The following is a 20,131-nucleotide window of genomic DNA, read 5'->3' on the forward strand; positions in this document are numbered from 1 at the left end:
CGCCATTGAGAAAAGAATTTCGCGCACATCTCATGTCACCATACTCTTATGCAGCTCACGTGTGTTTGTATGAACTAAACAAAAACAACACTAGCCTTTTGTTCTTTGTGTACAAATTTAATGATGCATTGTGGTTAGAAAAGTCATTCAAGCACACTTCAGGCGAGAGTGTTTAGCAAACGCTCTGGGTTTGCTTGGTCATGCCTGGGAAAGTTTGCTTGTATGATCAGCCATTGACTTCCCTTGTGGAGGGGCAGGAGTCGTGTGTACCTGCGAACCACACCAGGGTCACCTTTCCTCTTCCTACGCTTTCAGCCTCTTTACGGGAACATTTGGTTTATTTCTCAGCGTTATTGTGGTATTACTTGTGTTTCCACTTCAGCCGCCCGCCAGCCAGATATTGAGTGTTGCGCGACAGATGACAGTGACAGGCAGGGTGTTGGTAGCTGATCGGTGGTAAGAGATAACTGGGTGAAGGCGGCTGTCGAGCGCAGATAAAACGGACAATAACGGTCTAAACTCGATAATGAAGCGACAACAAGCTCAACAACTGAACGGCTATGGAGACGACATGTTGACCTAACTGCTGGGGGACTAAAATGCTTCTCCGAGTGGACCTGCTGAACAAGAAGCACCTCGACACCGCCAATCACTGGATCTGACTGATCTCACTAATGCCATTCTTCTTTTAATTTTTGCCTAATTAGCTCGTATCTAGTCCGTAGCTGACAACTCGGGACCATGTGGCTTTTAATTCGCATGTCAGGGTGCACGCACGGAGTGCATTTATCCAAACTGAGGCTTACACAGCCCAGGCTGTTACGGTTGGAGCACCGCCTGACCCTCTCAACTGCTCGCCGGAGGAAGACTCAGTCGACCGGGGTCAAGTTGTCAGTCCATCCGACACCCAGGCCCTTCGCGTCGATCTTTTCCCGCAGCCCGCTCAGGGGTCTCTCTGTACTTTGTCCACACAACTCCACCTCGATAGTCCGAGCACGGACAACCACACACACACCTGTTGCCTTTGCCAGTTCTTCAGCCACCTCCACACCCTCACCATCCGGATCGGTGAAGACCCAGACCGACACGGAGCGAGAGCAAACGGTCCCCCTGGAGGATGTGAAAAGGATTTTGCGGCTTGCTCACCCGGAGAGATGGAGACTGGCAGGTAAACTGTGGGTATGATTTGTCTCTGAGCCCAGGGGCATAGCGAGGCATTGAGGGCCATTCTTTACATTTACTTGTCCCCTTGCTCAAGATCTATTCATCCAGAGCCAAACCTTGGGTGTTTCCCTGATTAAATTACTTGTTAAAAGGCTTTCACTTTACTGGAAGTAGTGTTGTTTTTACTTTTATTGTGATTTTTTTTCTATTAAAGGAAAAAGTGGAGGGTCATGGGGGATGATCACATACTGTATATGTGATTAAAAACGCAGAAGAAATGTAGTTTGTAGTAGTTTAGACACTTCAGAGGCCCTCCATCAGCTCCCAAGTAGTCAGAACCCATATTTCTTGCCACCTGCTGATGTGTTCTTGTCTGTCAAGTAGGTACACAGCCATATATTCAAGTCTTTCCTCCCTTTATGTTCCTTCAATGGCTGTGAGTTTCGCTGTAATCTGCCATGACCTTGTTTTAAGACAGGTTCTCCCAGATTGGAAGCACCTACATTTAATCACATTCTATTCATTACCTGGCAAAGGCTGCTCTGCCACTCTCAGCTATTTCTGATGTTCATGTGGAGAGCTCTGTTCAAGCAGTTTTCAGGTTTAAAAACAAACTGAAGTACCTTTCATTGGGGATTGCTGGAAAACCCCTTCCAAATTTGAAATGAATGCTTCCTTTTATCACTCGTAGCTCTGGTTTTGTTTTCACAGTCATTTATCTGTGTCCATCTTTAGCTTTGATTTCGGTTTTGCTCTTGAGTTACATCTTGTTTCTCTGTTTTCTCCATCTTTTCTTTTGCCCACCCCAGCTGCTATAGGCTTCCTAACTGTCTCCAGTGCAGTAACCATGTCAGCACCATTCCTCCTGGGCAAAGTGATCGACACCATCTACACCACTGGAACAGACACAGAGACAATGACAGCCTCCCTGACATCCTTGTGTATCATGCTGACAGGAGTGTTTCTGTGTGGTGGGGCAGCCAATGCCGCCAGAGTCTACCTCATGCAGATCTCAGGTGAGAGGAGGAGAGAGGTTAATACTGCACAGGCACAGACACATTCAGGCAAATGGTCAGAAAAAACTTCCACTACGTGGTGAATTCTGATTAACTAATCAATCATTTGTTTCATTGCAACAATCTCTTGTCTCCTAGCGTTCCTTGCTAACGTATTTGGTCCTCTCTCTTCAGGTCAGCAGATTGTTCGTAATCTCCGTGCCTCCGTCTTCTCCTCCGTCCTCAGACAGGAAGTGGCATTTTTTGACAAGAACAGGACCGGCGAGCTTATCAACCGCCTCTCTGCCGACACAGCCGTGGTGGGCCGCTCAGTCACAGACAACCTGTCAGATGGGCTGAGAGCTGTCGCCCAGGCAGCTGCTGGTGTCAGTATGATGGTGAGTACGTCCCTCAGAGTGGTCCACTGTGGTTGTTTAGAACAGGTTTGAATGGGGAATTAACAGACATCATGAAATAATCAGACAACATGAAATAAATGTGTTAGATATGGCATTGGTGATGAAAATGATGTACTTTAAACACAATAAAAGGACACAGTCAGCAACCTGTAAGCCACAAAAATAATGATTTCTCCCAAAATGTGTCTATTTTACTGATCAAACCTTAACCTTGAGAACTGTAATCTCAATTTAAAATGTAATTTTTCCAGTTATAAAAGTCTTAGTTGGATGATATATGAGTGCTCATAACGCTCATTTAACAGCAGATAGGAAGTACACAACAGCAGACATGTATTTCTGGACATCTGCTGTTTGAGGATTTCCAGTCAGAGTTGTAGGTGTGTGAGCAGAGAGTTTCACTTCACATCACTGTTTGTAGACTGTAGGATTGTTGGAAAACAGGTTTACAAAAATACTTCTTATCAATACAAGGAAATGTGTAGATGCTGTTTGGAGAGTACCACACCCCAGCCAAGCTCTTCTAAGTACTGGAGCCAGAAAACAATGTGTGTGTGTAGATACAAACAGGGTTCAGCAGAAGTGATATTTGCTCACAGAGCTATTAAGCTAAATGACTCGCATTTGACTCTGTTCTGTTGTCATTATCCACAGTTTTATGTTGGCCTTTCTTCCCATTTTAGCATTTATGGATTAGATTTGTTGACCAACTGTGAAACTGATGCTTTTTCTTCCTCTACAGGGGAACTTCCTCTGCAGATTCCTTTCTGTCTTCATCTTTGACAACTGTATTTTCCCAGACAGAAAGATGATAATAAACACAGACAGACAGTTTGTTTTCCTTACAATAAAGTAAAATTATTTCCTGGTTGTTAATTAACAGTCAAGGGAATGAATGGAAATAACTACTGTAATTACTGATCAGACCCATTTGGTGTGAACCTCTTCCCTCTCCTTTCTTTTCTTTTCTCCCCTTTTTATTTCCATTAACTTCTGTATTTTTCTCTCTGCTCTTCTAGTTCTATGTCTCCCCGAGTCTTGCAAGCTTTGTGTTGCTGATTGTTCCTCCTATGGCCGGTCTTGCTGTAGGCTATGGCAGATACCTTCGCTCCATCTCCAAGCGCACACAGGACGCACTTGCACAGGCCACACAGGTACAGTGCACAGATACACAGAGAGTGAAGACACACTAGTTAACTGGGATTAGAGAGATATGAAGGAAATATGAGCAGGAGTTAAATGGTGTGAACATTGTGGGGCTTTTTTTATTTATTTATTTTTTTAATTTTATAATCACATTCTTGTTGAGGGGATTAACAAGACATTATTTGAGGATGTGGTAGTAGAAAATAAGGAAGCTGTGACAAAATATGATTGCAAAGTTGTTTTGTCAATAAACCCAGTGCTTTTGCTTTTACAGTCTATGATTTTAACAGAGCTGTTTTCTGAATATAGCCATTCATATTAATGCTTAGTGAAGCCATACTGTTAATGTCTATCCCTTAGTTTTTTGTGTATCTTATGTAAATGCTGCACTGCCTGTCATAACTTTATTAAATTTGCAGACAGCATATATTTGCCATGTTGATAATCTAATTTCCTGTAGACAATATACTAATGAAACTCTCTGTGTATGTGTGTGCGTGCGTTCGTGCGTGCGTGCGCGTGTGTGTGTGTGTGTGTGTGTGTGTGTGTGTGTGTGTGTATGTGTGTATGTGTGTAGTTGGCAGAGGAGCGTATCAGCAACATGCGGACTGTCAGGGCCTTTGGTAAAGAGCTGTCGGAGGTCAGCGCATACACAGAGAAGACAGATCAGGTGCTCAGCCTGGCCAGGAAGGAAGCTGTGTTACGAGCCGGTTTCTTTGGAGTGGTAAGTTTGTGTGTGTGTGTGTGTCTGTGTCTGTGTCTGTGTCTTTGTGTGTTTGTTTGATCAGTGATGCAAACCAAATCCACAGTTAGCAAATGTGGTGTTGCACACAGACTTCTGCATTTTTTCCACCGTATTTTATGGTTGCTACAATACCACAGTACCTGACATGTCCGTAAACGTGGGATGTTTCACCATTAACAAAGTATTTTCCAATCCTCCTACATCGGAGAGAGACAGAGAGACAGAGATAAGCCCACATGTACACTTTAAACAGTACTATTTTAAGTGGTAGAACAGCTTAATGGCATGATTTAGCAAGCTTTGTAGCAAGACTTTTCTTCTTCTTGTTCTTTATCATTGACGTCGATATGTATTTTTCTTATGTCAAGGTGTTCAACAGGTAGAATAAGATTAAACTCACCCCTGTTTATGTCAGTAATGTTAGACAGAATGTAACAAGAAAAACACCTCTCAGTGTAATGCAGATTAATTCATTAGCACCACTGACTACAACCTTCAAAATGAACATGAAATTTAATGAATACCGCTCTGACACAGTGTGAGCAAAATCCACATACTGTATGATAAGGTAACATTTATTGTTGCTCTTTTGTATTTGATTAGATTTAGCTAGGAGGATCTAATAAACTAGCAGCTCAGTCTGTAGACGGAACGATAAGCTCTTTGTGGATCTCTTACTTGAACCTCATTGAAAATGTTGTTTCCGTGAATGTGTGCAGTCCTCCGTGCGTCTCCTGCCTCAGGCTGTTATCGAGAAAACAATATTAAAATGAATGTGTGTTCTTGTGACACTAAGATTAGCTTAACCAGTAAGGGCCCAGATGGGCTATAATCAGTGTGTAATCATGGCTGTGTCAGGGAGTAGCAGTGATGCCTGATGTTAAAGTAATCAAATAACCAAAGGTGTGTGTGTGTGTGTGTGTGTGTGTGTGTGTGTGTGTGTGTGTGTGTGTGTGTGTGTGTGTGTGTGTGTGTGTGTGTGTTTCAGACTGGTCTCAGTGGTAACATCATGATCCTGTCAGTGCTCTACAAAGGAGGCCTCTTGATGGCCAGCCAACACATGACTGTGGGAGAGCTCTCATCGTTCCTCATGTACACCTTCTGGGTGGGCATCAGTATCGCAGGTAACACCCACACATGCACATGCACACACATGTACTGAACGTGCACTTTCCCATTACATAATTTTTTTTTTGCTGTTGCTAATAGCGTGGCATTCTTCTGTTTGACGCGTAGGTCTGAGTTCATTCTACTCTGAGCTGATGAAGGGTTTTGGAGCAGGATCTCGACTGTGGGAGCTGCTGGACAGAAAGCCAGAGTTTCCTCTCAATGGTCAGTAAACATACACACACTCACACAGGCAGGACACTATTGCCCCACTACATGGAGTACCTACTTCATCATTAACATCTTAGAAATATTACTATTTGTATTTTGTGTAGAATCTTTTCAGCATTGTAGATAAGTGCATTTTCCTTGAATCATTACTGCTAACAGAAAGTGTATGCTGGTCTTAACATTCTCTCTGTGTAACTACATGTATATTCACTGTCAGTGGTTATATCTGTATTTGTGTACAACTTTCAAAGATTCATGTGATCTTTATTAAGGTGTAAAATTGGTGTATTTAATTAGTGTATTAAATTAGCCAAAGAATTAGCAAGTTAAACGACATAAACATTTTATTTTTCTGTCCCTTGTCCTCCATTCCTCCACAGAAGGCCTAGTGCTCCCTCCAGACCAGCTGAAGGGCCGGATAGAGTTCCATGATGTGTCCTTTGCCTATCCGACCCGCAAGGAGGCTGCTATTTTCCAGAACCTCAGTCTGCTGGTCCCGGCAGGTACCATCATGGCTGTGGTGGGATCTAGTGGGTCTGGAAAATCGACCCTGGTCTCTCTGCTGCTCAGGCTGTATGACCCTGATGCTGGTGAGAACTTGTTCAGCTACTGCTCAGTCATTAGATGCTTGAAAATCTGACAAGATACTATCTATCTATCTATGTATGTATGTAAAAAAAAAAACGTCTACTCTGCAGGTATCATCGCCATAGATGGTCATGACATCAGGGATCTAAATCCCAACTGGCTCAGGAGTCACATTGGAACTGTCAGCCAGGTATTAAATTAATGTTTAACTCATTTATGTTCCCATACAACAAATCTCACAGCACACACATACACTTGGCAGACATCCAACATGTCATGCATTTCAATATACTGAAAATGGCCAATGACTGAAGATCATCTCACTCTTTCTCACATTGTCCCTCTCCTCCTCTCACCTCTCTCCCAGGAGCCTGTGCTGTTTTCGTGTTCTGTCAGGGATAACATTGCATACGGTGCAGTGGACCCAGACGCCGTGACCACAGAGGACATCTACAGGGCAGCCAGAGTGGCCAACGCCTATGATTTCATCCAGGCTTTTCCTAATGGCTTTGACACTATAGTGGGGGAGAAAGGAGTGCTGCTGTCAGGTGAGGAACTGAGGCAGAGACACGACTGAATTATGATTAAAAACATCACTGTTGATGTATGAAGTGTGTTTCCAGTCATTCATTTTGTCATTTACTTTGTCTTTAATGGTTGACAAATGTTCATCTGAACATATTTGTCAAAGTGGGAAATTTCCAAGTTCAGAAAATTGTATTTCTTCATGAAAAACTAATTTTGTTGAAGAATCTAGAAATTCTGATTCAGTTCAGATACTTCTTACTATATAGTGCATATTAAACAATCTATGTATTTCATATGACAAAGAATACAAGTCAGTCATATTTCTAATTAAGAAAATAAAACTTTCCCGCTTTTCTATTTTCACCTGGCCGTATCGTACACACTGAGCATCCGGGGATACAATACGCACATACACTCGGTCCTATGTGCAGTGTGTACTTACAAAACATAACGAATTTAACTTGTGTTTGTTTCTCAGGTGGTCAGAAGCAGAGGATAGCCATAGCCAGAGCCCTGCTCAAGGTAAGTACCACAGCACAGCTTCTGTCATACCTCTCATCTGCACATAACTTTTGTCGTGCATTTACCTGGTCACAGTAAATGACAGGTAGTCTCACGTGCGGTTAACTGAACCGCAACAATAGCTTTAATATAACAGGTGGAACCAGGATCCATACTCTGTTCCCAGCTTTCCTTTTTCTCCTGTGAAACCTGAATTAGTATGTAAAACACTATTTTTGTTTTCTCTCCACAGAATCCTAAGATCCTGCTTTTAGACGAGGCCACCAGGTGAGAAAAATTCATGCCTGATTCTAAAGAATTGCAGCAGAATCACTTACAATATGTACGATACGTGACGATAGCACCTGGTTTCTTTTGTGCATGTAAGGTCAGTCATTAGGAAAAAAAAAAATCTTTAATAGCCATCTTTCCTCAGTGCATTGGACGCTGAGAATGAGTTCCTGGTCCAGGAGGCCTTGGAGCGCCTGATGGAAGGTAAATCTTACTCTGTTTTTCATATTGCATCCACTTATTAAGAATAAAACTAACACTCAATACATGTTACTGTTTTTTCTCTTGTGAGACTTATTGTGCCTTATTATGTCCTACCCTTCTCACCCAATCAACAGGGAGGACAGTCATAATCATTGCTCACCGTCTGTCCACCATCCAGAATGCGAATGCCGTGGCCGTACTAGACCAACACCGCATAGCTGAGTGTGGCCAGCACACAGAGCTGCTAGGCAACAGGCAAGGGCTGTTCAGAAAACTGATGGAGAAACAGGCGTTTCTACAGGAAGAACAGAAACAAGCCCTGCGCTGAGAGGACAGGGAGTATAGATAAGGAGTAGCAGGAGGCGATGTCAATGGCTGGGAAAAATTGGCTTTTCTCTAGAATGGGTTGAAGTGAGAGGGACAAAACATATATATTTTGCCTGGAATGGGGAGAGATGGAAAAATAAATGCATAGGAGGACAACAGATGGGAGATATGGACGCCACTGAGAAATATAAAGGGTTTTTCTTCAATCCTTTGAGTGTCCCTTCACCACTGGAATGACTATGTAGCATCACATAAAGAGCTGTTTGGAAAGGAAACACTGGGTAATCCACAGTGAAAACCTGAGAACTGAAACTCAGATCAGTGACGTACTGGAGATGCTTTATTTTGAAAATATCTAATTCTACACTGAAGAAATAAGACAGACAGAGAGGCCGAGGAAGAAGAGGACTCAGGATGAAGACAGACACTCCTCACACTGAAGGCTCATGGCCAACATGTAAATTAAGTCACTGTCACTACCGTGGCTTTGGGGAAAAGATCCAGTCAAGTTTTAAAGTTCAGACATATGACAGATATCGGGTGCAAATAACTAACCTCTCTTTCATTCTCTGCTGTGGGACTTTGTGATCATTTTCTTAATTTTCATAACTAAACCAAAAATAATCCAGTAATATGTATTTGTTTATGTGTTTGTCATTGGGTAATTGATTTTTTTAACTTGAAACTTACATGCAGAGCCTTTTTATGTCATTGTCGAGTTTAAACAAACCAAACAAAGCAGCTATTCGTCATGTTTACACTGTGCTGTAAAACAGGACTGAACACTTTTCTGACATATCTTGATTAATGTATGCACATTTGTCATGGGAAATATAAGCAGTAGTACAGAGAGTCAAAGCTAAGGTGCTACACTTCTAAAAAAATATATAGAATTTCTCTTAATAAGAGATTTGGTGAAATTGGATTCAGACTCTCTTCGGTTTTTCTTTCTTTGGATTTAACTGACAGCTCTGAAACTGCTAAACAGGACCATTCTGTAACTTAAAGAAAGTGGACTGAGGCCTGGCAAGCAGCCTCTTTTTTACTGTGAGATGTTCTGCTGCACCAGAGAAGGAAGGGTACTGGAGACATCTTCAAAGTCAGAGGCGGTCTGTGTGTCATGTTCACCTCAACTCTTAACATCTCACTTTCTAAAATCTTTTTTTTTAAATCTCTCTGCAAACAACCACTATCTCGCTCTAAACTATAAATTGAGAAAAAACAGAAACCAACATTGGAGTGTACAACATTTCTGATCTGTGTGTCTCTAATGTCCTCCACTCCTTTCTCTGTTCACTGCTAAGCGTGTACAGGATATCCACTTGGCCTACATTAAATTCTATGTAAACAGCTCTAAAACCATGTGCATGTTAGCCTTTGCACTGTTGAGCCAGCTAAATATTATAGCTGGCCTGGAGAGCCTGACTAAGACGTTCTCTTCAGTAAATATTTGGCTTGTAAATGCCCACTTCACCGCTTAGGGAGAGTCTAGAGTGGACTGAGGATCTCTTGGGATTTTTTCTTGTTACAGTAGACTTGCAAATGCCTTAAACTTTACTTCTCCATAAGCCTAAAGTGATTCGGTTGTTTCTAGACGTGTACATCAGAAATAATGATAATATGTTGGACATCCTTTGTGTAATGATCTCAGATCAGTACCGCGTAGCAGGGAACAGTTTTGATCCGGTGCCAGCCCAAGTGCATTTAACAGATCGTTTTACCACAGGAACTTCTCAGAGGCTCAAACGCTGTAACAATGATTTTTAAAAACAGGGGATAGTACACTGGAAGAACTGTCACATCAGTTAGTTCTAATGATTGCAGAAATATCACAACATATAATCCACAGTGTTTTCCCTGTAACATTTATCTTCTTTGACCATTTGACTACAGTGAGAGGACAGCAAATGTGGACAGATATGTGAAGGTTTTATGCCAAGTAGAAAGTTTGTTTTTTGTTATTTATGTTTGGGAGAAGATACTTGAATCACTGTGGATGTAACCTTCCATTCACCATCTGATGGCAGTGACATGTGGAGTGTCAAGATAAATTAATACAACATTGATCAATGGCAATCAGTCATTTCAGTAGTCTCATACTATTGTCTCTATTCTCCAGTTCTCACTTATTGGTTTTATAGATCTATTTATTACAGTGTATAGACTGTATATCTTTCTTTATTTGTACTTGTTATTTCACCTAAAAGGCAAATAGTTTTTACTTAAATCAGAATATATTTTCATGCCATCACAACATGTTAGTCTAAATTTCACGGCTAAATTTCACTTCAAATGATACTACGAACATCGTCTCTGAACATCAAATGTGCAGATTTGTTGTATGCCTCGTCTGTAGCGGTGATGCTACCAAACCCTCGACCCACTGAAAATAAATAGGAAGAGTTTTTTGTTTTGTTGAAGATGAAATATGCCTGTCGCCTCACTTCACCTCTCACTCCAGTCTACAGTAACAGCTGAAGCTGTTTGAAAGTTTGTGATAATGGGTCTATTTCTGATTATACATCACAGAAGACAGCTAACTTGTTGTTGATGTTATGAGTTATAATAAATATGACCTAAATGATGTACATGTATGATAGATTTTTAATTATTTTTGTGTTTGCTAAATTATTATACTTCTATGTAAAGATAAATAAAGTGAAATATTGAAAGATTTTGTTTGTAGCTGTTATGTTGTTGTTGTTTACACTGTACACTAACCTTAAATGAGTACATATGAAAATGGATTGAAACATGGACTTACATAGACCCTGTCTATAATCCAAAATTTGAAAAACCTGTAACATTTTTTTATATAGCACTTTATTTTTTATCTTAAGAGGAGCAGTTATAAATCACCATTCCTCTACAGAACTGCTAAAATGATAAGAATAGGAGCCACAGAGTCAATGATCCCTTCTCATTCAACATAGCATATTGACATTTTAATAATACCCTCACTCTAACACTGATTTTCTTTAATTGAATCTTCAGTAACATTGTGTGTTCAGTGCAGTGTGTCAAAGCTGTCAGTAGGTGGGGCTGTTGCTTCATACTTTGAGCCGCTGCCAGGCTCAGGACAAGTCCCGCTGCCCGCTGCGGGTCTGTGGTATCAGTGTTCATTCAGTCCTTCGTACCTAAATAAAACTGTGTGGTAATGATGTGAGTAATGTGTATTCAGCTGTCGGTGGCTTGTGTTGACAGTGTCGTGAACTTCTCATGCACATTGTTCCATCAGCTGCCTCACAGATGAGGCCTGGGAAACCAGTGCCTGAATGCAATCGATTGATTTATTCTCTGTTGTAAGTGTGTAGTGCAACTGTGGCAGGATGAGATTGATCTGCCAGGATTAATCAATTACTCATCAACCAATTTAGATATAAAATCTTGTTCAGATATTTATTTTAATGTGATATAAAGGTGATTTCAAAACATGACAGACACAAGATGCAAAGCCTTTCTGTATAACACCTCTGAAATAAAACTGAAATATTTTACAAATTACACTCTCCCTTTAGACACGTTCGTGAATGTTTATTCTTCACTTCTGGTATTTGGTTAAGAGAATCATAAGCTTTAGGTCTTTGAGCTTAGATTCTTTTCACCATGTTTCTTTAGACAGTTTGGTCTCTGTGATCATTTACTATTGTCTCTTACTTCTTCACTTCAGTGGTATTCTCCCTGAAAACTCAGCAGTGGGTTGACCCCTCCTGCAGAGCACGGCTCAGCTGACCAGGTGCTGCTCAGCCCTGCGTAGGTTTCTAATTCCAGCTCCATGTGCTGCAGCTCCCCTCACTTTTCTCTGTATCTACCCAGGGCTATTTGAGGAACTACAGGAAAAGGGGTTCCTACCCCCTTTGGCCCTCACGGTATTCCAAGCTGCATAGAGTTTATTTATCACTTGAAAACATCATGTAAAGTCTTGTTTGAAACTCAGCAAAAAAAATCCATGAAATCATTCCTTCATTCACTGCATTGCTGCATTTTGGTTCAGCTCATCCTTGCAACACTGCCATGGCTGGAAACCATACAGAGGAATATGAGGAGAACATCTCCAACCCCATAAAGCAATCCTAACTTTATACAGAATAAATCTGACATGATAATCACATCCAACCACTTTAAAACTGACTCTCCCTGATCAGGGGCCATGCTCCCAGCTCTGTAGTATGTCAACACGCTTTCACCCTTCATGTTTCCTGCCACTCATCCAAACACAAATCCAAGGTACTTTACAATAGAATTATGCTTTTGGGAATGTTTGGACTGTCTTCGGACACCTCTCATTAAACTGTGGATTGGAGTAATAAACAGCGGTGCACCCTAAGGAGGGAACTTGAGTTTTGCAGCACATCAATAACAAAATAAATGGTAAAACAGGAATCGATTAAACAGCTCATATTTAATCGATTTAGCTGCTCTAAGTTTTACCTGTCCAGTATTTACAATATCCACGGTATCCTCAGTTATTCTTCACTGCAACATCATAAACTAATTCAAATGTCTAGAAAGATGTCCTGTCTTTTCTCTCTTCAAAAAAAAAAACAAAACAAAAAAAAACAAGAAGCCTACAGCACATACTGAGCTCGCTGCCACCCTTTAAAAGGTAGAACACTGATGTACAGCTAGAGTATTGGTTCCAGCTATTGAGTGCCGGAGCTTGTGCTATTCTTACACTTTCTCTGACAGTCTCACCCTCCTCTGTGCTGCTCTCATGAGAGTCACGAAAGTCCTGACTGAGAGTGTTGGCTGAAAAATAAAATCTAACTGAAGCAAGCTATGCAGCCATAAAGACTGAGCAAGCGCTGACAAAAAAAAATAAACATTTTTCTCTACCTGTTCACTTCTCCTTTTTAAAATGGTTTCTAGCTACACTGATAACACTGTATTTGTGATTCCTTTTTGTGTTTCTCTGTCATCTTCTTCACATCTGCGTAACAAAATACTAAAAAAAAAACCAAACACCTCTCTCTTTTACCAAAGTCTCTGCCTCTCCTTCAGCTGGCTTGGTTGAGGATCTTCTGACAAACTTAAGTCATGTTTTCTACCACCTGCCACACACGCCCTTTCACCTCCCTCTCTCTCCTCCCCTTTCCCCAAGTGGACTCTCTTCCAGGAGACCCTCTCGACTCTCCTCCCCTTCTGCCCCCTCTGACCTCCCCTCACCTCCTCCCTCCTTTACCCTCCCTCTTTCAGTCCGCAACAACTGCCAGCCCCTTTACATTTTAGGCGTTTCACAGGCCCTCGGATCCAAAATGGCTCACAACAAGTGCATAAAAGTAGCTCAACCTTGCTCTGCAGCCACTCCACTTGCCCCCTCCCACATCACATACACACACACACACACACACACACACACACACACACACACACACACACACACACATACACACACACGCACACACACCTCTTCATGCACACTCTCACTACTTTCAGTCTGCACCCAAGAAGGCCCCTGCCCATTTGCTCTCATCCTCCAAGACTTTGAAGATTTTCCACCCTCCCTCTTCTTGTCCTGTTTTTCTAGACATATTGATCAACCCTACAAGATCTCCCACCCCCCAGAAAAGGTTTTAGTGCCACACTCTTAAAACTGTATTCATAAGTGATTGGAGAGTAATTAAAAACCTGCAGGACAAATCAATACAACTAAGACTTTCTCTTCAGCTAACAGTGCTTGATTTAAGGTCCCTCTCCTTGAATCTGTTTTCACAGGCAGTGAATATGTCCAACCACTTGAAATCCATACTGACACTTTCTGTTGCTGCTATAAGAAGAATCCAGGTCATGAAAGGTTAGACGTATGTTAACATTTCCCTGCTCCCATGTGAATCCAGCTTTAGGTTATGATATGAGAGTGCAGCATGGTTGTGTCAGTGTTTTTGCCAACAGTTATAATGAGATGTGTTTTATTCATTCATGCATTCATTTTTCTTCATGGTAAACCCTTTAACTCTGCAGATACACAACTGATGTCTTGAAAGGAAAGCCTATGTTTTCAGCTCTGAATTAACATGTCTTCTGCTCTTTTAACTTCTCAAATATTTACCTCTTTTTCTCTCTGCCTCTTTACTGTCTTTTTCCCCACACTTCAGCATCTGTTCCTCTGCTTTTCCTCACTTCCTTTAAGTTTATTATAAGTTCTTTAGCACCTCCTCTTCCACTCCTTCAGGCCTCTCACAGGACATAAACATATATGTGTATTCATGTACGTACAGTGTACTTCTTTCTCCATCTGTCACTCCTCCATGCGCACACATGAACACATGCACCAGCTCCCCTCCTCCATTAGAGTTATAATTAATCCAACTGCTCCAGTGACAGAGCAGAGTAGCCCCTACAGATAAGGTTTCATCTGTTGGCTGTTTCTGTGGTTCTCTCCTTATTTATTCAATAAGGCTCAGACAGATCTGTGTGAATATCACACTGTGTGGTCTGCACATTACACAGATTTTCAGTTCAACTAATTACCAATGTGTGGGCCTGTGTGTGTAAAAATTAAATCTACTATTGGTTGTGCAAGTGCAGCATAATTGAGGCTGTGATTCCATTTTGTAACCATTACAGAGCAATATCTTCTGTGCACACCCATCAGTAATCTTTTTATTATAACACGCAGTACAGTAATAAAAGGCTATAGGTGGGGACAAATGCACTGTATGAATGCAAAAAGACCTCCCGTTTTCTTCTCATAACTCCATGTTGGGCTCATCATGAGGGTCAATCAGGCACCAAGATTTAAAGTGTGGCAGAAACAATGAAGCATACATATTCTACAGAGTCAACATATAAAATGTTCCTCTTCAGATTTTATGATGTGATTTTGTGTTATCTTGTATCGATCACTATAATGATCATCGAACTCTTAATTGGCCCTTCGGGGGCTGCAGCTCCGTTCCTGATGGACCTGTCAGTCAGTAGTTTGGGTCCTGGCTCTCACGGTGGCCTAAATCTGTTCAGATGAGGGCAGCATTTTCCCATTTTAAGGCTGGATGAGGCCTACTTGCAGCAAATCTATAACCCTGCTTGGTTGCAACTGGCGTCTCCCGTAGAAACCCCCCAGTGGTCCGCACGCTCCTTATACGGCCCTCGAGGTGGGACCGCGAGGCTCGATGGGAGGTCAAAGCGACAGTTCCATATATGGCGCGCGCTCTCTCCTCGTCGGGGGCGCGCAGCGTCGCTTCTGATCCCCTCCTAAAGCCTGATGGATGGAGCTCCAGCCTTCCCTCTACTGCGAGGCGCGCCTCCTCCCAGCACCCCACCCACCCACTCCTCATCCTCGGCCTGTCAGCATCCTAATATGGCAGAGGGCCGGGATGGGGGCCAGTGCTGAGGTTTGTGAATGGTGGAGGTTGAGTATATAAGGTGGACGGGCAGCAGAGAGGACCGTAGCTGGTTCAGCAGCAGCACTGGTTGGGTCATTCTCTCCGAGCCGCAGACACACTCCTAAGGTAAGACCCTGCAAGGACCTGCCACTCCTGAAGCCACTCATCCAGACCGGGGACACCAGACAGACTAGGCCATAACCAGAGCACCACTGCAGCATCTACTGGAGCAGAAGTTAGACAGGTCCGCCAGGGACAGTAGGACCAGATACTACTGGAGGCAACATGGGCAACTCCACAGGAGGATAGGCTAGACTATAGAAGAGGCCTGAGGGAGACGGGGAAGGTGCTGATAGCTGAGGCCTGAGGGAGGCCAGCAGACAGTTGTCACAGAAATACAGTGCTGGACAGGAGAAACTCTAATCTGAACTATCAGGTCTAGAAATTGTGAATAGACAAACTGATAGACTAGATAAAGCAGACTGATCTGATTCAGCATCTTCACAGGTGTAACACTGAAAAGAAGCTGAGGCTGCAATGCGTCCTCAGACCAATTAAAATGCCAGAATAGTTTACCTGACAAAGGTGACAGTGAGACAAAGAGAATGCGTGTCGATTTATTTGAATTTCAGCACACCTTAGATCCTTCATTTACTTTAGAATTTACATAGGTTTGCAAATGAGGATAATATAAATAACTGATTTTAGTCAAGAACGAATTCCAATAGAAATTTGAGGGGAAACTAGTTCAGCTCCATACCGTTCACTTTTAAAGTTATTTTTATATAATTATAGAGGCTTGTATGTGGTAATGGCCTGGTGATGGTGTGCCATGGACACGTTTAGCGCAAGCCACCGGCCTGATCATGTTCATGCTCCAGTAAAATGTTACAGTTATTTTTGGTCGTTTTAGCCTGTTACAATTAACACACCTAGTTTGAGCTTAAAAGAAAAGTTTTAGTTTGGAGGTGATTTCTGTCACATACTGTGCGTTTCGCCATGTGGGTTTGATTTAGTGAGCTGAAATCTTTTTCTCCCCTTCTCATCTCTTAACAGAAGCCAACATGTGTGACGACGATGAGACTACCGCCCTTGTGTGCGACAACGGCTCCGGCCTGGTGAAGGCTGGCTTCGCCGGAGACGATGCCCCCAGGGCCGTGTTCCCCTCCATCGTCGGCCGCCCCCGTCACCAGGTAAACAGCGAAGAAAAGCCTCTAACGGGTTAAGAGGGTGAGGGAAGACTAATTGGCAATACTGAATAGGTTTTGGGGGAAAAAATCACAGTTACCTCAGCCAATTTAATGTCTGTTATAGATAAATACAATTCAGTTATGGTCTAATTTTAAAACACTCAATTTTAAAACTACAAATTCAGTATACGTGTAGCCAGGAGGCGATAACAGCGTGGAATAATATATCTTGAGCGATATATTTTTGGATCCTTTCACCTCCAGCAATGTGGCCTTTGCCACTTTGAGACTAAATTAGTCACAGATGAATTGACAGTCACACAATTGCTCTCTGTCAGTCTCTGTGACCCACGCTGTTATTTGGCACATTTACGCAATGGTCACCATGCCTGTCCAAAGACTTTAATCTGGTCAGAAGAAGGTCACACTTTTGTATGGATTATTTGACGTCCCCGTCTAACCTTTCTATTATCTTACCCTCTCTGCCCCCTTCAGGGTGTCATGGTCGGTATGGGTCAGAAGGACTCCTACGTCGGCGACGAGGCCCAGAGCAAGAGGGGTATCCTGACTCTGAAGTACCCCATTGAGCACGGTATCATCACCAACTGGGACGACATGGAGAAGATCTGGCACCACACCTTCTACAACGAGCTGAGAGTGGCCCCCGAGGAGCACCCCACCCTGCTCACTGAGGCCCCCCTGAACCCCAAGGCCAACAGAGAGAAGATGACCCAGATCATGTTTGAGACCTTCAACGTCCCCGCCATGTATGTGGCCATCCAGGCTGTGCTGTCCCTGTACGCTTCCGGCCGTACCACTGGTAAGACTGACAACAACAAACAGCTGCCACTCACTCACACACACGCAGCTTCAGACGTAACACACAGAGTCGCCCCCTTTATCGTAGACTAGTATGGAACTGACAACTTTAACTGATGAAAAATACACAATTGCAACACATACTATTAACTTGGGTCCTAATGGGACATTTTTCCAACAAAACCATTTTACGCACAACTTTCGCTCACAGTCGACCAGTCTTTCTGGGACTATTTATGGCGGTTCATGGCCTTTTTTTTAATATATGCATCTGTGTGTATTTGTAAGTTCTTCCTCAAACACCTACTTTAGCCGCAGTTTTAATCACAAAACTAAAATATTTGAGGACTCGTTGTCGCCTCTCGAACTTTACTAAACTCCCTGCTTGCCTCTCTCCAGGTATTGTGCTGGATGCTGGTGATGGTGTGACCCACAACGTCCCAGTCTATGAGGGTTACGCCCTGCCCCACGCCATCATGCGTCTGGACCTGGCTGGTCGCGATCTGACCGACTACCTGATGAAGATCCTGACTGAGCGTGGCTACTCCTTCGTGACCACCGGTGAGGAGCTCAGCCTGCTCCAAAAACAAAACATCCGAAACGAAGAAACAACGTTTTTACGCACCACTTTTTAGACAGACATTATTAGGCGAAGTAAAACCTAAATTATTTTCAACGCTTGAAATTATTTTTATCAACCTGACCTGCAGCATCACAGATTTACGTACCATGCAAAGGCAGCTGTGCACAAAGATAAAGGCTAAGGGCTTTGTGTAAATTAATATAATAATGGACACAGCTTGTGTGACCTATAACTGCCTGTGTACGCGCTGTGCCCGGCAATATTTAACAAGCACAGTGAAAACCGGATGAAGCTGTATGTTTAGGGAGATAAAACTAGTCATTTTTCAGCTTCAGACACTATTGTAACTTACAGTAACGGTCCTTGTTCGGGCCATTAAATCCGTTTATTATTTATTATTACGCACACGGTATTTGTTGTCTCCACTCTTTGACACTCTGAATAATAACTCATCAATTTGTCCCCTCACAGCTGAGCGTGAGATCGTGCGTGACATCAAGGAGAAGCTGTGCTATGTGGCTCTGGACTTCGAGAACGAGATGGCCACCGCTGCCTCCTCCTCCTCCCTGGAGAAGAGCTACGAGCTTCCCGACGGTCAGGTCATCACCATCGGTAACGAGAGGTTCCGTTGCCCCGAGACCCTCTTCCAGCCTTCCTTCATTGGTACTTCAGATAACCATTTATTTCTCTCAAAATAACCAACAATAGAAACATCGAGCCTTGCGCCGACACCTGCCGCTCTCTTAACACTTCTCCCTCTCACCTGACCAGGTATGGAGTCTGCTGGCATCCACGAGACTGCCTACAACAGCATCATGAAGTGCGACATTGACATCCGTAAGGATCTGTACGCCAACAATGTGCTCTCCGGTGGTACCACCATGTACCCTGGTATTGCTGACCGTATGCAGAAGGAGATCACTGCTCTGGCCCCCAGCACCATGAAGATCAAGGTACTTAAACCTTACTCAAATAGGAGAACTAAAAACAAATTAAAACCCAAGTTTAAATATTTTACGCATAAATTGATAGACGCACATGAATCTAGGACCTTACTAATTCACTCTCTCCTCCTCCTCCTCCTCCAGATCATTGCTCCTCCCGAGAGGAAGTACTCCGTCTGGATCGGTGGCTCTATCCTGGCTTCCCTGTCCACCTTCCAGCAGATGTGGATCTCCAAGCAGGAGTACGACGAGGCCGGCCCCAGCATTGTCCACAGGAAGTGCTTCTAAATCCTCCATCTTCTTCTCCAGCTTCTCCATCATCTCCATTACTTTCACCACCAGCTATCCGGAGATCAATCGAGGAGGAGGATCAACCTCTGCGGCACAGCAACACTCTGCTGTCAATGGACTGTCTGTCTGCGCTGTTGACATTCATATGCATTTTTTTATCCTTTTAAAATGTGCATATTTTGTAGCTGTCTGTTGTCTGTGTTGCACGGAGAAAGGCTGTGAAAAACCACCACTGAACCATGCATCCACCCAAAAAAAACTTTAATAAAAAAAATAACAACAACATGTTGCCCAACACATGTGAATGTAAGTGTATATACATATTGATAATTTATTAAAGTCCATTATTTGGTATTTTTGACCCTGGCCTTGTTTTTCTATTAGAGAGAGAGTAGTTGAAAAAACAAAACCTTTGGTGAAAATTACAATAGAAATACTGGTATGTAGTCATTTACCTTCATAACCAGGCAGATACGATGTAATCTTAAAATACATTATCTAAGTGCAAGAGTCGGGGAGAGACAATGAAGCGAAATCATCACAACAATAAGCCTAAAGAATTAGTCTAACAGTTAACCTAAGGAAAAGCTTAATTGACTCAAAAATTAGCACATCTACTGTATGACATACACAGTCATACATGAACCAGTCAGCTGATCGGGCCAAGGGGAAGTCCATAGAGGTGCACAGGGGTGTTGGCACGGCCCCATGGGTCATGGTTTAGAGGGAGAGA

General features: G+C 42.7%; 2 protein-coding genes across 2 annotated transcripts; both read left to right on the forward strand.

Annotated features, from left to right (window-relative positions):
- The first annotated feature begins 242 nt into the window (after positions 1–242).
- On the forward strand, positions 243–10,918 carry abcb10 (ATP-binding cassette, sub-family B (MDR/TAP), member 10). The gene is made up of 14 exons (XM_041039657.1): positions 243–1,168; positions 1,974–2,180; positions 2,355–2,557; positions 3,598–3,732; positions 4,302–4,448; positions 5,458–5,593; positions 5,706–5,801; positions 6,188–6,397; positions 6,506–6,585; positions 6,763–6,943; positions 7,402–7,445; positions 7,678–7,712; positions 7,861–7,919; positions 8,054–10,918. The coding sequence occupies exons 1-14, from the start codon at positions 742–744 to the stop codon at positions 8,245–8,247; spliced, it is 2,154 nt and encodes a 717-aa protein (XP_040895591.1). The 5' UTR covers positions 243–741; the 3' UTR covers positions 8,248–10,918.
- Positions 10,919–15,540: 4,622 nt separating this feature from the next.
- On the forward strand, positions 15,541–19,752 carry acta1b (actin alpha 1, skeletal muscle b). The gene is made up of 7 exons (XM_041041776.1): positions 15,541–15,697; positions 16,628–16,764; positions 17,257–17,581; positions 17,980–18,141; positions 18,635–18,826; positions 18,935–19,116; positions 19,252–19,752. The coding sequence occupies exons 2-7, from the start codon at positions 16,636–16,638 to the stop codon at positions 19,393–19,395; spliced, it is 1,134 nt and encodes a 377-aa protein (XP_040897710.1). The 5' UTR covers positions 15,541–15,697; positions 16,628–16,635; the 3' UTR covers positions 19,396–19,752.
- Positions 19,753–20,131: the final 379 nt, after the last annotated feature.

The sequence above is a fragment of the Toxotes jaculatrix genome, chromosome 1 (assembly GCF_017976425.1).
Source record: "Toxotes jaculatrix isolate fToxJac2 chromosome 1, fToxJac2.pri, whole genome shotgun sequence".
Taxonomy (NCBI): domain Eukaryota; kingdom Metazoa; phylum Chordata; class Actinopteri; family Toxotidae; genus Toxotes; species Toxotes jaculatrix.

What these genes read in the sequence shown, in the direction of transcription:
- abcb10 (XM_041039657.1), top strand. Translation starts at nt 742, where the DNA reads ATGTGGCTTTTAATTCGCATGTCAGGGTGCACGCACGGAGTGCATTTA. An exon ending in CACTTGCACAGGCCACACAG is followed by an intron (nt 3,733 to 4,301) that starts GTACAGTGCACA and finishes GTATGTGTGTAG; the next exon opens with TTGGCAGAGGAGCGTATCAG. An exon ending in GCTGTATGACCCTGATGCTG is followed by an intron (nt 6,398 to 6,505) that starts GTGAGAACTTGT and finishes TCTACTCTGCAG; the next exon opens with GTATCATCGCCATAGATGGT.
- acta1b (XM_041041776.1), top strand. Translation starts at nt 16,636, where the DNA reads ATGTGTGACGACGATGAGACTACCGCCCTTGTGTGCGACAACGGCTCC. An exon ending in TCGGCCGCCCCCGTCACCAG is followed by an intron (nt 16,765 to 17,256) that starts GTAAACAGCGAA and finishes TGCCCCCTTCAG; the next exon opens with GGTGTCATGGTCGGTATGGG. An exon ending in CTACTCCTTCGTGACCACCG is followed by an intron (nt 18,142 to 18,634) that starts GTGAGGAGCTCA and finishes GTCCCCTCACAG; the next exon opens with CTGAGCGTGAGATCGTGCGT.